Source organism: Dromiciops gliroides, chromosome 3 (genome assembly GCF_019393635.1).
Source record: "Dromiciops gliroides isolate mDroGli1 chromosome 3, mDroGli1.pri, whole genome shotgun sequence".
Classification (NCBI taxonomy): Eukaryota; Metazoa; Chordata; class Mammalia; order Microbiotheria; family Microbiotheriidae; genus Dromiciops; species Dromiciops gliroides.
In genome coordinates this window covers 580,514,628-580,531,921 of record NC_057863.1, presented here as the reverse complement: position 1 = coordinate 580,531,921, position 17,294 = coordinate 580,514,628, and the positions used below count along the sequence as shown (strand labels likewise).

Sequence of the window (17,294 nt, the reverse complement as noted above, 5' to 3'; positions counted from 1 at the left end):
AGCTTGCTTTTTTTTTTTTTAAGTGAGGCAGTTGGGGTTAAGTGACTTGCCCAGGGTCACATAGCTAGGAAGTGTTAAGTGTCTGAGGCCGGATTTGAACTCAGGTACTCCTGACTCCAGGGCCAGTGCTCTATTCACTGCGCCACCCAGCTGCCCCCAGCTTGCCTTTAAGTATATAATGAATTCAGTATCTAACTTTAAAAGCTGTATGCTTGTTAGTAATTCTTTCTGACCTTTGTTCTCTTTTTGCATTTTAGCTTTTACACTCAAAATGTTTATTAATATTTATTTTACATAAGATACACTTCTAATGTGTGTCATCCTTCCTTGCCCTCCCAGAGAGGTGTCCTGTATAATTTATTTTATTTTTTAAATATGTTAAAAATTTTTTTTTTTTGCGGGACAATGAGGGTTAAGTGACTTGCCCAGGGTCACACAGCTAGTAAGTGTCAAGTGTCTGAGGTTGGATTTGAATTCAGGTCCTCCTGAGTCCAGGACTAGTGCTTTATCAACTACACTTCCTAGCTGCCCCCTCTCATATAATTTTTGTTTTGTTTTTTGGGTTTTTTGGGTTTTTTTGGCGGGGCAATGGGGGTTAAGTGACTTGCCCAAGGTCACACAGCTAGTAAGTGTCAAGTGTCTGAGGCTGGATTTGAACTCGGGTACTCCTGAATCCAGGGCCGGTGCTTTATCCACTGCGCCACCTAGCCGCCCCCCCCCCCCAATAATTAAAAAAAGGTGGGGGGACAGATTATAGAAGCTAACCAACACATGTCTGACATGTGCAGTATCCCAAACTCATGATCTCTCACCTCTGAAAAGAGGGAAAGGTAATGCACTCATACATCTTTTTGGGTTCTTAATCCTGGTAATGATAATTCTATATAGCACGCTGTCTAGATTGCCTTAATGTTCTTACTATTATTCTATGCATTTAAAAAATGTTTTGGTGGCCTTTTTTTCCTCTTTTGTTTCTTTGCCTCCCTGTTATGTCCCCTCCCCCTTTCATCTCAGTCAATTGGGGAAAAAGGCAAACCTAAGCCCCATGTAACATGTACATAAAGTCAAGTGAAACAGAGTCCTATATTGACTATGCCCTAAATTGTTTTATTCTGCATCTTGTGTCCATTATCTAGCTGTCAGTAGTTGGGTAGCATGCTTTATCAGTCCTTTGGAATCTTGTTAGGTCATTCATTGTATCTTAGTCTTTTAAAGTTGTTTTTTATCATAATGTTTTTGTATAAATTTTTTTCTTGGTTCATTACTTTGCACCAATTAATAAGTCTTCTTAGGTTTCTCTGAAACCAGCCCTTATCACTATTTCACTACTAATATTCCATTATATTCATATGCCATAATTTGTTTAGCCATCACCCAGTTGTTGGGCACTTCCTTAGTTTTCATTTCATAGCTATTACCAAAAGAACTGCTATAAATATTTTTGTACTTAGGGCTGTTGTTTTCCTATTTCTTTGATATATTTGGAGTATAGGCATAATAAATATAATTGGGTCAAAGGATATATACAATTTAGTAAGTTTTGGGACATAATTTCAAATTGCTTTCCGGAATTGTCTTATCTCACCATCAGTCTCTTCTTGTCAATTGGTTCTTTCTTTGATTGCTGTCTGCAAATATTTCCAGGTCTACATATCCACAGAACTTCCTTTAACTCTCCATTTCTATTTCAACTGATTTTTCTCTTGTTCCTTTCTCAGACTAACTCCTAGAAAAAGTCTTCTATAATCATAGACTCATAGGGACTTCTTAATCCTTTGAAATTTACCTTCTGACCCCAAAATTGGATTGAAAATGCTACATCCATATCTTGTTATAGCTTTCAACATTGTTGACTTCTGTTCCTAGAGGAAAATCTTCTTGTGATATTTTCTTCCGGTTCTTTGCCTACTTGGGTGGTAAACCACTAACATCTCCAGCTCAATGTGTTCAAATAATATTTTCTTTAAATTTGTCTTTCCAAACCAACTTTTTATTGAAGGTAGCACTCAGGTTAGAAACAATAATTCAATTCCTTGAATAAATAAAAAGGCACTTAATATGTTCAGGACACTATAATAAATGCTGAGAATACAGATAGAAAAGTGAGACAATCCCTGTCCTCAAGAAACTTATGTGACCTCTGTCTCTTAGAATTTTTAACATCCTTCAAGGCTCAGTTCAGACATGACCTTTTCCTTGAAGTGCTACCTGATCCGCTACTGTAACAATTGGAATGACGCCACCTGCTGGAGACTTACTGTAGAAAAGCTCTGCCATGAAAGGAAGGTCTTTGAGGGCAAGACCATGCATCTTTTCTTTGGCGTCAGGAAGTGACGTTTGCTGGTGGGAGGAGGAAGGGGGAGCCGGGCGCTCTGTCTCTCTCTCTCTTTTCCTGAGGATGCTGGTGGAGAAGGGAGCTAGAAATGTGCTCTCCCTTTAATAGATAGGAATCTAGGCCTTTTCTTCTCTCTTTACCAAATTCTTATTCTCCTTAATAAATGCTAAAAAGCCTAACTCTTGCTAAAGCTTATAATTTATTGGCGACCACTCATTAAGGATATTAGACAGAATAGCTAGAATTTTAGCCTTAAAACTACCCTTCCCCTTGAGTTGCCCATGTACTTCTCCACCCTTAAAATAGGTTATGTCTACTTCTGAGTGTATGTTATATCTTTCCCAATAGACAAAGTTCCTCGAGGGGGAAGGGATTGTTTAGTTTTAGCCTTGAAGCTCTTATCTAACATAGTAGGATCATCAGAACATAGATTCAGAGGACTTTAGGAAGTCATATGGTCCATATACCCTATCTCTTATCCCAACCTCCTGCCCTACAGTTTTGCTGTTCAGTCATGTCCGACTCACTGTGACCCCACTTGGGGTATACTTGGCAAACAGTCTGGGGTGGTTTGCCATTTCCTTCTCCAGCTCCTTTTACAGATGAGGAAACTGAGGCCAGCAGGGTTAAAGTAAGACTTGTTCAGGGTCACACAGCTAATAAGTGTCTGAGGCCAGATTTGAACTCAGGAAGGTGAGTCTTCCTGACATCAGGCCTGGCACTCTATCCACTCCACCACCTAGCTGCCCTTTTAAATAGATGAGTAAACTGAGGCACAAGAGAACTTTTCCAAGGTAACCCAAGGACCAAGTAGCAGAGTCTGGATTCAGATGCAGACTTTCTCCAGTCTAGTGTATTTCCTACTACCTTGCTTCTCATGCTTACTGAAATTGATCAGGATTGGGAATACCAATACAAGAGGAAGTAGAATGGTGTATCATGACCCTCTGCAGAATTGACCTGATAGAGGATTTTTAGTTAATACATTTTTTCATTTTATTATGAACTTGATAAATATCAACACAGTAGTAATAATAATGGCATTTTTATATAGCACTTTCCGGTTTGGAAAGTGTTTTATACATTTTTTCTATTTTTTCCCCTTCAATTACATGTAAAGACAATTTTTAACATTCTGAGTTCCATATTCCCTCACTTTTTGTTCCCCATTCCTCTCCTTGAAAAGACAAGCACTTGGATATAGATTATCCATGTGCAGTCATGCAAAGTATTTTTCTATATTAGTCATGTTGCAAAAGAGAACAGACCAAAAAAAAATCCCCCAAACTAAGAAAATTTTAAAAACAGACTCCATCAATTCTTTATCTAGAGGGGGATAACATTTTTTCATCATAAATTTTTGGAATTGGTACTGATAACTAAGCCAGGAAGAACAAAAACAGAAAATTATAGACCGGTGTCTGTCTTGAATATTGATGCAAAAATCCTAAATAAAATAATTGATATTAGTAACAAAAATAACCCAGATCACATGATTTTTAGATGAAGAAGCTTTTGAAAAAATCCAACATTCTTTCCTATTAAAAACACTTGAAAAGCATGGGTTTAAATGGATTTTTCCTTAAACTGATAAGGAACATCTACCTAAAACCTTTAGCAAGCATTATCTGTAACATAGATAAGCTACAAGCTTTCTCAGTAAGATCAGGGGTGAAACAAGGTTGTCCATTAACACTGGTATTATTCAGAATTGTACTAGAAATGCCAGCAATAGCAATAAAAGAAGAAAAAGAAATTGAAGAAAACAGAATGAGTGGTGAGGTAGTAAAACTCTTTTTTCCACCAACACGATGGTATACTTGGAAAATCCTAGAGATTCAACTAAAAAGCTAATTCTAACAATTTTAGCAGAGTGACAGAATATAAAATAAACCCATATATACAGAATATCTGTATATTGCCAAAAATACCCTGCAAGAAGAGATTGTAAGAGATAGTTCATTTAAAATAACCATAAAAAGTATAAAATACCTGGAAATATACCTGCTAAGACAAACCCAGGAACTGTATTAACATAATTATAAAACATTTTTTATACAAATAAATTCAGATTTGGATAGAGAAATATTTATTGTTCATGGGTGGACTGAGCCAATACAATAAAAGTGAATTCTGCCTAAATTAACCTACTTATTCAATGCCATCCCATTTAAATTACCAAAAAGTTATTTTATTGAGCTAAGCAAAATAATAATAAAATTCATTTGGAAAATCAAAAGATCAGGAATATCAAAGGAACTAATGAAAAAAAAATGTAAAGGAAGGAGGTCCAGCAGTACCAGATTTTAAGGCAGTAATTCTGAAAACTCTCTGATACTGATTAAGAAATAGAATGGTAGTGAGATATACAATATATAGTAGTAAAAGATTATAGAGTAGATTCAGATTCAGGAGTACCCGAGTTCAAATCTGGCCTCAGACACTTGACACTTACTAGCTGTGTGACCCTGGGCAAGTCACTTAACCCTCATTGCCCTGCAAAAAACAAACAAAAAAACAAAACAAAAGATTATAGTAACATTGTGTTTGACCAATGTAAAGACTTAAGTTTTGGAGATAAGCATTCATTATTTGCTAAAAATTATTGGGAAAATTGGAAAATAGAGTCAGAGAAACTAGGTATAAGACCAATATGTTGCACCATTTACCAAGATAAAGTCAAAATACATAAAGGGCATCGTAAGTAAATTAGAAGGATATGGAAAATACTACTTATCAGATTCATATATAGAAGAATATATGAATAAACGAGAGAGCATTGTGAGATATAAAATGGATAATTTTGGTTACATTAAATTAAAAAGGTTTTAAACAAATAAAACTAATATGTCAAAGATTAGTAGGAAAGCAGAAAATTGGGGGAAACTTTTTAATAGTTTGTCAGATAAAGTCTTCATATCTCAAATATATAGAGAACTTTGTCAAATTTATAAGAATGAGTCATTCCCCCATTGATAAAGGGTATGAACAGGCAGTTTCTCGAGGAAGAAATAAAATTTGTATATAGTCATATTTTAAGAATGCTCTAAATCATTATTGACTAGAGAAATAGAAATTAATACAACTTTGAGATATCTTTCACCTATCAAATTGACTAAAATGATAGAGAAAAACCATAAAAATGTTGGAGGGGATGTGGAAAAACTGGGGCAGTAATACACCATTGATGGAACTGAACTGATCTAACCATTCTGGAGAGCAATCTGGAATTGTGCCTAAAGAGTTATAAAACTATGTCTACTCTTTGACCCAGGAATGCCACTATTAGGTCTGTTTCCCAAGGTAATCAGGGAAAAAGGAATAGAATCTATAAGTTCTAAAATATCTATGGCAGCTATCTTTGTGGTAGTAAAGAAGCATATATTGTCTTATTATCATTGTATTGCTGAGAATAGCAAAGTCATTCACTGTTCATCATCACACAGTATTGCTGTTGGTATGTACAGTTTTCTCCTGTATCTCCTTACTTCATTTTGTTTCAGTTTATTTAAGTCTTCCCAGGTTTTTCTAAAACCATCCTGCTTGTCATTTCTTATAACAATAATATTCCATCACAATCATACACTACAACTTGTTTAGCATCCCCAATTGATGGGTATCCCCTTAACTTCTAATTCTTTGCCACCACAAAAAGAGCTGCTAAAAATATTTTTGTACATATAGGACCTTTTCCTTTTCCTTTAATCTCTGGGATACAGACCTGGTAGTGGTATTGCTGGGTCAAAGGGTATGCAGTTTTTTGACCCTTTAGCATAGTTCCAAATTATCCTCCAGAATGTTCACAACTCCACCCAGTGTCCCAATTTTTCGACATCTCCTCCAATATTGTTTTTGTTTTCTGTCATATAAGCCTTGCGTATAATTATTTTTTCCTCATAACCACCCTGGGAAGTAGATGTGCCATTAAGATTCCCGTTTTACAGATGAAGAAACTGAGTTAGAGATAAATGATGTGCCCAGGGTTACACAGCTACTGAGTACCTGAGGTCTGATTTGAGCTCAGATCTTCCTGTCTCTAGGCTCAACACTATCCACTATGCCATATGACTGTCTCTTGTATATTTCAACACACAAAGAACAGAAAAAGAGGATTTTCTATGAAACTGAAAACTTCTGTATAAAGGTATCTTGAATTTAATGCTTTAGTAACAAAAATATTTTATCTGTTAGCTTCTGAGTCAACTGTATTTTTATACTCCTGTAATTTTTCAAGGTTTCATTGATGGTCCTTTTTTGCATCACTATCCACCAACTCCTCTTCCCCCATAGATGCTTCCCTTCTAACAAATAAAACTTCCAAAAACAAATAAAATTCCCTTCTAATAAAAAAATTGAACACATTGCCGTCTAAAACTGAGTTTCATTAGGCATTCCTGGCAGACCCATCACTTCTGCCAAGAGATGAAAAGCAGACGTCATAATTAATCTCTTGAAGTCATATTTGGTTGTTGCATTGATTAGAGTTCTATCAGAGATAGGATTTAAAACATTTGTATCCCTCAGTGTGATAATGAATAAGAATAATGTCTTCCTTTTCCACTATAGTGAGTCAGCCCAGCCAGGTTTGTCTAGTATATGGAATGATTGAACAATGATCAGTGAAACATTGTACTTTGGGGGGGGGGGCAGAAATGAGGTCTAAGTAACTTGCCCAGGTTTCAAATATCTGAGGGTGAATTTGAACTCAGGTCCTCCTGAGTCCAGGGCTGGTGCTTTATCCATTGCGCCACCTAGCTGCCCAAAACAATGTACTTTTACAGAAGCCAGTTTGCATTGTACTTATTACTTATAAGAAAGTATTTATCTTTCCTTTTTCCTAGCTTTGTGAAGTGCTGAATCATTTCAAAGATGTTTAACAAATCATTTGGAACTCCCTTTGGGGGTGGCACTGGTGGCTTTGGTACGACTTCAACATTTGGACAGAGTAAGTCAAGATTTTTTAATTATTAAATTTACTTAAATACTTTTAAGTAGGTATTTTAAAGAATAAAACATCTCCTAGTTTTGTATTAAAAACTATCTGTACTTTGGGTCCTTATGCTAGAAATTTTTTAAAAATATAGTTTGAAATGGCTTTGTTCCAATAGTAATGTAATAAGTTGTTAACTTTTTAAAGTTTTATTGAGGCCTTTTATTTTTATAATGCAATAATTTCCAGTTATAAACTTCCGTCTCATTCTATTAGTGAGCCTTTCCTTGTAACAAAGAAAAACATTTAAGGAAAACCAACTGAGACAGGGATCATATCTGACAGTGGTTTCCTGGTAACATCACTTTGTATCAGTTCTTGCAAGTCTTTCCAGATTTCTTGAAATTCTTAATGTTCATTATGGGAAGATCAGATCTGGAGCTCAATAGAGCTTATGATCTGGCCCAGATGTCTCATTTTATTTTACTTTATTAAAATATTTTTGATGCCATTTACACACACACACACACACACACACACACGCTCTCCCTCTTTCTCTGTTCAGTGAGCCATCTCTTATGAAAAATAAAGGAGGGGAATAGGGAGAAAGCAGCAAAACTATTCAACACATGAATGGTGTTCCATACTTTAGTCTCCCACCTCTGCAAAGAAGGTAGAGAGGTATATTTTATCTTCTCCTGGATTAAGCTTTGTCATTAATAATTATACAGTGTTCAGTTTCTGTTTTTTATTTCTTTCCATACATGCACATTGTAGTCATTGGATATGTAGTTTTCTTCCTTTGGCTTACTTTGTTCTGCATTAGTTTGTATAAGTTTTCCCATCAGACCCCCTCATCTTAAAGAGGAGGAAAATAATTTGTTTAGGATCACAGTGGTTGAATCAAGACTGAGTCCAGCATTCTCCCTACTGTTTATACCATAGCTACCTTGTCACTGATACAGTGTCACGTCCCTCAGCAAATAATTGTGGATTGATGGTTGTTAAATTCTAGGCTACAAAAGAGTGTCTTTGAAGCTTATTTTGGGAAAAACAAAATACACTAAACATTGATGTAATTTAATAATCTTTGGAGATGTATGTTTCTGGATCAAACCAAGTTGGAAGGATGGGCATCTTTAAATTTTCACGTCTGAGCTTTGCCCTTCTCATATACATCTCTATAAATAGTTAACACGGGGGCCATTTGGTCCTTATTTTCTCTTTACTAGATTACTGGAGACAATGGGATTCTAAAGAGGGGACAGGATTTGTCCATGGCCAAATAGCAAGTCGATGAATGTCAGCAGGGACTTGAATCTAAATCTTATGACTCCCAGTCTGGAATCATTACTTTTGTTTTTATGGTCTACAGAATAAAATGAGTTAATTTTGACATTGTTATTAAGAAATATAGTTTTCAGGTCAAATCATGCTGAACTATCTTTACTTGATTTTTGCTTTTGCAGATACTGGTTTTGGTACCACAAGTGGAGGGGCATTTGGGACATCTGCATTTGGCTCCAACAATAATACTGGAGGCCTCTTTGGAAACACACAGACAAAGCCAGGTAGGATGGCGCATAAACAACTCTGTTGATTGGCCATTGTAGGCATACCCTGTTTAAAATCATTAATTGGTTCCACAAAAACATCAGTAAGGTTGTACCATCAGAATGTAAATTTAATAAAGGAATCATTGACTGAGGATATTAACATGGGATTTCATGGCTTTGTGATGGCATTTGGTTATATGATATTAATGTTATCATCAGAAAATGACATTGATGGGATATCTTTTGGGGGGGGAGGCAATTGGGATTAAGTGACTTGCCCAGGGTCACACAGCCAGTAAGTGTCAAGGGTCTGAGGCCAGATTTGAACTCAGGTCCTCCTGAATCCAGGGCTGGTGCTCTATCCACTGCGCTACCTAGCTGCCCCAATGGGGTATCGTTATGGGGATTATGCTTATAAGTGGTATTAGAATTCATCTATTGGAAGAAATTCTCCCTGAGAATAATTTTCTTTCCATTCATGTTTTCAGGAGGCTTGTTTGGGTCAAATTCATTTAGCCAACCAGCTACCTCCTCTACAAGCACTGGCTTTGGATTTGGAACCTCAACAGGGACGTCAAATAGCTTGTTTGGAGCTGCTAGTACCGGAACAAGTCTCTTCTCATCCCAGAATAATGCCTTTGCACAAAATAAACCTACTGGTTTTGGAAGTAAGTAGGACATTGCTGATTATTGAACAGATAAGTAATAGATGGGACAGGATTGGGAATTTTTTTTTTAAATCAGTGACCTCATAACTAAGGCATAAAAGTTTAAATTTCTGATTTGAAAAATTCAGAGAATAAGTAGTGGGGAAGAAGGTATGCAATTATTGATTAAAAAGAGAAATTTATCATGGTTTTCTTACTTTCCCTTTAAAAAAATCCCTAATCCTAAATATACACATAACTATTGCCTTGATAGGTTATTACCTTTATACATGAGTTTTGGTTAATTTTGATTCAGTAAATTTTTATTAAACAGCTATTGTGAATAGAGTCCTGTACTAGGGGCATGTAAATTCTAAGTCTTTTATTCCAGAGACTCAGATCCTCTCCATTTAGCATTTCTTTTTTCTTTATTGTAGATTTTGGAACAAGCACTAGCAGTGGAGGTCTCTTTGGAACCACAAATACAACTTCCAACCCCTTTGGTGGCACATCCACCTCACTTTTTGGACCTAGTAGTTTTACAGCAGCTCCTACTGGAACCACCATAAAGTTTAATGTAAGTAATTTTTTTCCCCTTTGTTTTTTGGAAGAAAACACCAGGACTTTTGTATGCCAGGATTACTTTTTAGAATGATCATTAAAAATGCTTTATGTAGGGGGCAGCTAGGTGACACAGTGGATAAAGCACTGGCACTGGATTCAGGAGGACCTGAGTTCACATCCAGCCTCAGACACTTGACACTAGCTGTGTGACCCTGGGCAAGTCACTTAACCCTCCTTGCCCTGCCCCACCCCGCCCAGCCCAAAAAGTTTTATGTCTCTATAGTACATGACCTAGTCTGCTATGCTATCAACTGTAAACATTAACAGACAGAATTCACCCAATGGACATGCTCTTTATTAATTTAGGTACTGGGTTTCTATTATGAGATCTTATTTATTAATAATACTAATTGACATGTTTTAACTTGAATTTTAAGTAGTGTCAAAAACTCAGCTCAGTGGGACTGTGAAAATAATGTACTATGGATTCCTTTTTGGAGCGATCTGTTCTAGAGTGTCCCAGGTTGTGATTATTAGAAAGTTTTCTTTTGATTAGGTGGACACGTGCCTGACCCCCATTTTTCTTTTTTTTTCTTTTTTTGGTGATGGTTAACACATATGAAGTCTAGTGAAGTGTACACTGACTCCTTTTCACCTTTAACCCTTTATTCTGGCTAGCATTGGAGTTGGAACCCTACAGATTGTGAAATTCAGTGGAAGCCCATTTATTTTGTTTCACCTTTGCAGACCATTTGGTACCTTTGCAATTAGGGAAGAGTACTTGGTACCTTAGAAAGGTGTATGCATGTTGGGGAGGCCCCAGTGTCTTAACTCTGTACTACCTTCCCACTTTATTAATTGCTTACCGCCTTTAAATTACATGGTAAGAGTTGTGATATTATTGAATTTTTTAATGCCAGTGGTGATGCCTGGTGGTAGTGATGATCAGTCTGTGTTTATGGGATTGTAGTGCATATAAATAATTTGGTAGGGGGGTTGGGGACAGCTAGGTGGTACAGTGCATAGAGCACACCAGCCCTGCAGTCAAGAAAATCAAATGTGGCCTCAAATACTTGGTAGCTGTGTGAACCTGGGCAAATTACTTAACCTCATTTGTCTTGGAAAAAAATAATTTGGAGTCTGAATGGCTACATTAGTACATTAGTAGTAATGAATTAGTACATTTAAGGATGAAAGAAGAAAGAAAGAAAATGGAGAAAACTTCACTTTGGGTATCTTTGTATGAAGTAGGCCTTAAAAATACTGAATTTGGGGCAGCTAGGTGGTGCAGTGGATAAAGCACCAGCCCTGGATTCAGGAGTTCCTGAGTTCAAATCCGGCCTCAGACACTTGACACTTACTAGCTGTGTGACCTTGGGCAAGTCACTTAACCCCCACTGCCCCACAAAAAACAAACAAACAAACAAACAAACAAACAAAAATACTGAATTTAAGATAAGTAATGGTTTGGGGGTTTGGGGAGTTTTTTTGGTGGGGCGGTGAGGGTTAAATGACTTGCCAAGGGTCACACAGCTAGTAAGTGTCAAGTGTCTGAGGTCGGATTTGAATTCAGGTCTTCCTGAGTCCAGGGCTGGTGCTTTATCCACTGCGCCACCTAGTTGCCCCATAGTAATGTTTTAAAAGAATCACAACAGTTAAAAAATAGTTTGGGAACAAAAGAGGGGTAAAAGTCAAGAGTATAAATTTAAGTTTCTGACCAGGTCTAAAATACAGTTTTTGTAGGTGTATGTATATAATGTTATGGAAACAATTATTCCACACATAGTAATTGAATATTGATTAGCTAAACTTAGATTTGTATACCCATGTGGTGTCCGAGAGCGCTATTTATTTTGACTTATTTAGGTGTACTGTGATGTGGGCAAAAGTGAAAAATGCTTGCATATTTGAAGAAGTGCTAAAGTAAACTATAGTTAGTCACTTGTGCTCAGTTTCCTAATCCACAAAATGGAGAAATAATTTAGTAATGACCTCACACAAAATTATCTACATCCCTTTGTAAACATAAAACTGATATATGTCACTCGTTAAAATATTGTTCCTATTATTTACAACCTGGCCCTCAGGACAGAATTGGTACAGAAATTGGGAGTTGAGATGATGACAGGATGACAGCAGAAATAAAGCTTGATGTTAAAATTTCATGTTTCTTCTTCCCTTTATAGCCTCCAACTGGCACAGATACTATGGTCAAAGCTGGAGTTAGCACCAACATTAGTACCAAGCACCAATGTATTACTGCTATGAAAGAATATGAAAGCAAATCATTGGAGGTCAGTACACTACAATGTATTATTGATAAGCTTGGCCCCATATCTTTATCCACAAACAAACTTTTGTGATATAGTGGAAGGAGCACTGGAACTGAAATCAGCAGATGTAGGTTTTGGTACTACTTTGCCCTTTACCTGACTACACTCGTTGTTTTCTCATCAGTAAAAGGGGAATAATAATAAATAATTCTTGTACTATTTATGAGATTGTTTTGGGGATCAAATGAGATAATTTACATAAAGTATCTTATAAATGAACTATTATCATCTTTGCATAATATTCTTTTACTTCTACAATTAAACTGTTAATGAACTTAAAATGAGCCAGGCTTTTTTGTAAAACAAGTAGCCCTTTTCTGAAGAAAACTTCAATTTTTAAAATATTCTGAAATTAACAAACACCAAATAAAAGGACCATTTCCATAAACAGGAGAGAATTATACATGAAATTATGGATCTCTTATACAGCTTGCTTTTATATATGTAAAATAAATGTATTGGATAACTTTCAAAGCTGTCACAGTGTCTTATTCTGCATCCTGAGTCCATTACCTCTCTGTGTGGAGGTTAATAGCATGCTTCATCTCTAGATGCAATCCTCTGAAATCATGGTTGGTTATTGCATTGATCAGAATTCTTGTCTTTCAAAATTGTTTCCTTTTAAAATGTTTTTGTTATAGTATAACTTGTTCTTTTGATCCTTTCCCTTTATATTATACAAGTCTTCTCAGACTTCTCTGAAATAATTCCCTTTATCATTTCCAGCATAGCAGTATTGCATTACATTTGTATACTATAATTTGTTCAGCCATTACCAATTGATAGACACTTCCTTAGTTTCTTTGCCACTACAAAAAGAGCTATCATAAATGTTTTACATAAGGGTCCTTGTCCTTTTCTTTTGATCACTTTGAGATATAGGCCTAGTTAGTGATGGTATCACTCAGTCATAGTGTTTACCCAGTTGAGTGATTTGGGGGCACAATTCCAGATTGTTTTCCAGAATGGCTACATCACTTCACAGTGAAAATGTACCTGTTTTCCTAAAAATCTTTAAAACATTTAAATTTTTTGATAACTTTGTCAATTTGATGGGTATGAGAAAGCATCTGAGTTGCTTTAATTCATATTTTTCTTATTTATTCATGATTCAGAGCATTTTTTCATGTGCCTGTTGATAGCTTGGATTTCTTCCTTTGAAAATTGCCTGTTTTATTAAGCTAGGGGAAATTTTCAGGTTATAGGGGAACTAATGCATTTAACAAATAAGAATTATTGAACTTTTGCAGTAGCCTCCTTAATGGTCTTAACTCCATTCTTTCTTGGCCTCGACCCATCCTACAGATGCTATCAGAATAATCTTTAATAATAATAAAGAATAATCTTTATGGATTTAGTTGTACAGTTCCTCTTCTCAGAAATATTAAATGGTTTTTCTGTTTTCTTATTATTTTCTAGCTTGTGTTCAAGACCTTACATGACCTGGTGCTATCCTTCCTTTCCAGCCTTATCTCATTACTTTCCTTTGTATATTGCATGCTTTGGCCAACCTTCACAACCTTCTGTCATTTGGACTTGCACTGCACTCTTAGCCCTCCATGCTATTATTTATTCCTGTTATATCCTTCCTTCCTTTCTTTGATTATTGAATTCTAGCCATTCTTGAAGGCCCAATTCTAATACCATTTTTTTCTGGAAATGTTCCCTGAAGCTCCCATTTCCCTGGTGTTAACAACATTCCTCCTCAGACTTTACTTCTAACTTGGTTTTGTTAACCCTCTAATGCATTAACTATAATAAAAAAGACTGCGTGTTATCCATGTTGGAATCTTATACTCCCACTATAATAAGTTTCATGAAGTCAGAACTTAGTGTCTCAGCTAAATTTTGTGCTTCCCTTAATATCCGACACAATGCTTTCCATGAGTTTTTTGTTGTCGTTGAATTCTTTTAAGAGAATGCTTTGTTTTCTGGTTTTATTTTAGAATGGATATGGTTTTAAAGTCTAGCGTGTAATGTCTAAGTTGTGTAGAGGGTAGAATGCCATGATGAAGTCAGGAAAACCTGAGTACAAATCTAGCTTCAGATGTGTACTTAGTTTCACCTCTCATCTGTAAAATAGGGATAACAATAGCACCTGCTTGCCAGAGTTATTGTGAGGTTCAAATAAGGTAATTTTAAAGTGCTTTGTACAGTGCCTGGCACATGATAAGTGTTATGTAAATGTTTGCTGCTGTGATGAAATTAATCATTTTAGGGAAATTAATCATTCTTGTGCTTTTCTCTATGGATATTCCAATGGAAGTTTCTGCCATCAGATACTCATTTACCTTTGAAGTGGTTGGGAATGTTTTGGTATTCCTTTTTTTAGGAACTTCGTTTGGAAGATTATCAAGCTAACAGGAAAGGTCCTCAGAACCAGGTGGGAGCAGGTGCCACCACAGGGCTGTTTGGCTCTTCTACAGCCACCTCCAGCACCACAGGCCTCTTTGGAAACTCCACCACTAATGCAGGTTTTGCATATGGACAGAATAAAACTGCCTTTGGGACAAGTAAGTACAGAGGATCTTAACTAGATTGATTATATTAGTTTTCTTTTACATTGGGAATTGACTCCATGTTGTATACTGAGGATACTAACATTGTATTAAATGAACTTCTTGGTTTCCTTATTGTAATTGCTTTACTAAAAATTCAACAGTGAACATCAGTGCAATGGGGTAAGCTTGCTTACTAACTACTTACATTTAAATGAATTTCACCGCATAAACTAACTGTGTCGTCAGTCATTCTCTAGCACTCCTTCCTCATCAGGTTTCTTTGTCTATTTGTTCTCATTTGCTTCTCTTTCTGGTTAAGGTTAGTGTGTATACCATTTTTCTGGTTTTCCTTTTTTCACTTTGCAGTATAGTTCATAAAGGGCTTTCTGTATTTTCTATTTTTGTTGTTGTTCCTCATGCCTTATAATAATTTCATTAAGGTGCCACAATTTATTTAACCATTCTCTTGCTGTTGGACGTTTAGATGGTTTCTAGGTGAAAGTTTTTTGGATGTTTTAAAATTTTTTTTACAATTATATGTGCTACTGTGAAAATCTTGAAAGAGAGATAAAAAATAGATAAAATTTATTAGCTCAAAAGGCACGATTGTTTTTGTAACTTGTACTGTTTATTGTCTGATTACTATCCAAGAAGGCTTGACCAGTTTGCTTAAAGAATATATCTGTTCCTTCATAGCACACCAGCATTGTTTCCTTGCTTTTAATTATTTTTGCTAATCTGATAGGCAGAAAAAGTCATTTGAAATGGTACTTCAGAGATACTTAATTTGCATCTTTGATTATTAGTGAGATTGAGCATCTCTCAAGGGGTTATTAGCAATTTGTGTTTCTTCTTTTGGAAAAAGTATCTTTATTCCTTTTACCATATATCCATTATGGATTAGGGAGCTAGGCAGGCTCCCTTTGCTTTCAAGAACTGGATTCCATTATTGGAAATAATGCTGGGTTTAGAGTCAGAGGATCTGGGTTTGATTCCTAGTTTTGCCACTTATTAACTTTTTTTTAACCTTTGGCATTTTGTTTAACCTTTTGGGCCTTAGTGTCTTTATCTCAAAAATGAGAGGATTGGACAAGATGACCTCAGCTCTAAGTCTTTGAAGGGGAAAGAGGAAAGGAACAACATTAAGTCTATACTATGTGCCAGGCATCACCCTTAAGTACTTCACAAATATTCTCATTTGATCCTCACAACGACCCTGGGAGGTAGATGCCATTATTATCTCCATTTTACAGTTGAGGAAACTGAGGCAGACAGCAGTTAAGTTACTTGCCTATACAACTAGGAGGTATATGAGACTAGATTTGAACTCAGGTCTTCCTGACTGTAGGCATGCTCTCTTTCCATTGTGCCACCTTGCTGCTTCTGTGCATTAATCCTATGACTTGAATTCCAGGCATTTTCATGGTTCAACTGAAGAAAACCACATAGCACATTGTAGAAAGCTATGTTAAAAGAAGCGGTCTGGTGAGGTAGAACATGACCAGTGGACTGGAACTTAAGATACTTGGGCTTAAGTCCTGGCACCACCACAATTTTGCTCAAGGCCTTTAATCCCTGTATACCTCAGTTTCTTCACTTGTAAAATGTAAGATAATCATCGAACTGCCTACCTTTCAAAGTTGTGAGGTGAGGTCATGAGATATGAGGTATGTGAAAAGGATTTAGCTGTCAGGGGTCCATTTTCCAAGCTCTTATTCTTTAAATGCTTGCAGTTCAGTTCTTGCTGTATTATAACTGATAGTATGTACTTAGAGGGAAAAAAAACAGGTGTGGAATTTGTTATATAAGATTTCACCTACATGTGGGCTGCTTATATTTTCCCTGAATTTATTTTCTTGTATTTTATTTTTTGCCTGAAAGGTACAACTGGATTTGGGACAAATACAGGTAGTCTCTTTGGTCAGCCGACTCAGCCGACCACCAGCCTCTTCAGTAAGCCATTTGGCCCAGCTGCAACCACCCAGAATGCTGGCTTTTCGTTTGGAAATACCAACACTCTTGGACAGCCAAACACCAACACTATGGTAAGAAAACCAGTACATAGCACAGAAGTGTTGCTGTAGTTCTCAAGAGCCAGTCATCCCAGTCCAGTTGGTTGCCTAGAAGCTGCTATGCCTCCGCGTTTGGATCTTGAACAAATTTCCCCCTTCTGGTAATGTTTGGTTTTCTCTTACCATTGTGTAACACATGCTGACCTTCGAGACTTTGTGTTCTGGAAGTAATCGCTCCCTTTTCTGCAATCACCCCTCTTTGTACCCCTCTTGAATTCTATTCTCTTGTAATCATTCACATCTGTGCCTTCCCTACTAAATTGTACAAATACTTTGAAGGTCTTATTTATCTTTGGGTATATGTGTCACCAGTAGAGTGCCTTGCACATAGTAGACATTATTGCAGATGTTTATAG

At 36.4% G+C, this 17,294-nt stretch overlaps 1 protein-coding gene across 2 annotated transcripts in view; it reads left to right on the top strand.

The window, feature by feature from the left end:
• The window catches only part of NUP98 (nucleoporin 98 and 96 precursor), a 98,675-nt gene that overhangs the window by 19,101 nt on the left and 62,280 nt on the right, over window positions 1-17,294 (top strand). For both annotated transcript variants that reach the window (XM_043992441.1, XM_043992440.1), the window contains exons 2-8: window positions 7,177-7,280; window positions 8,735-8,836; window positions 9,310-9,489; window positions 9,906-10,045; window positions 12,219-12,326; window positions 14,698-14,878; window positions 16,748-16,911. In XM_043992441.1, the coding sequence (XP_043848376.1) occupies window positions 7,205-7,280; window positions 8,735-8,836; window positions 9,310-9,489; window positions 9,906-10,045; window positions 12,219-12,326; window positions 14,698-14,878; window positions 16,748-16,911 (951 nt within the window). In that variant the 5' untranslated portion in view covers window positions 7,177-7,204. The remainder of the gene's footprint in view (window positions 1-7,176; window positions 7,281-8,734; window positions 8,837-9,309; window positions 9,490-9,905; window positions 10,046-12,218; window positions 12,327-14,697; window positions 14,879-16,747; window positions 16,912-17,294) is intronic.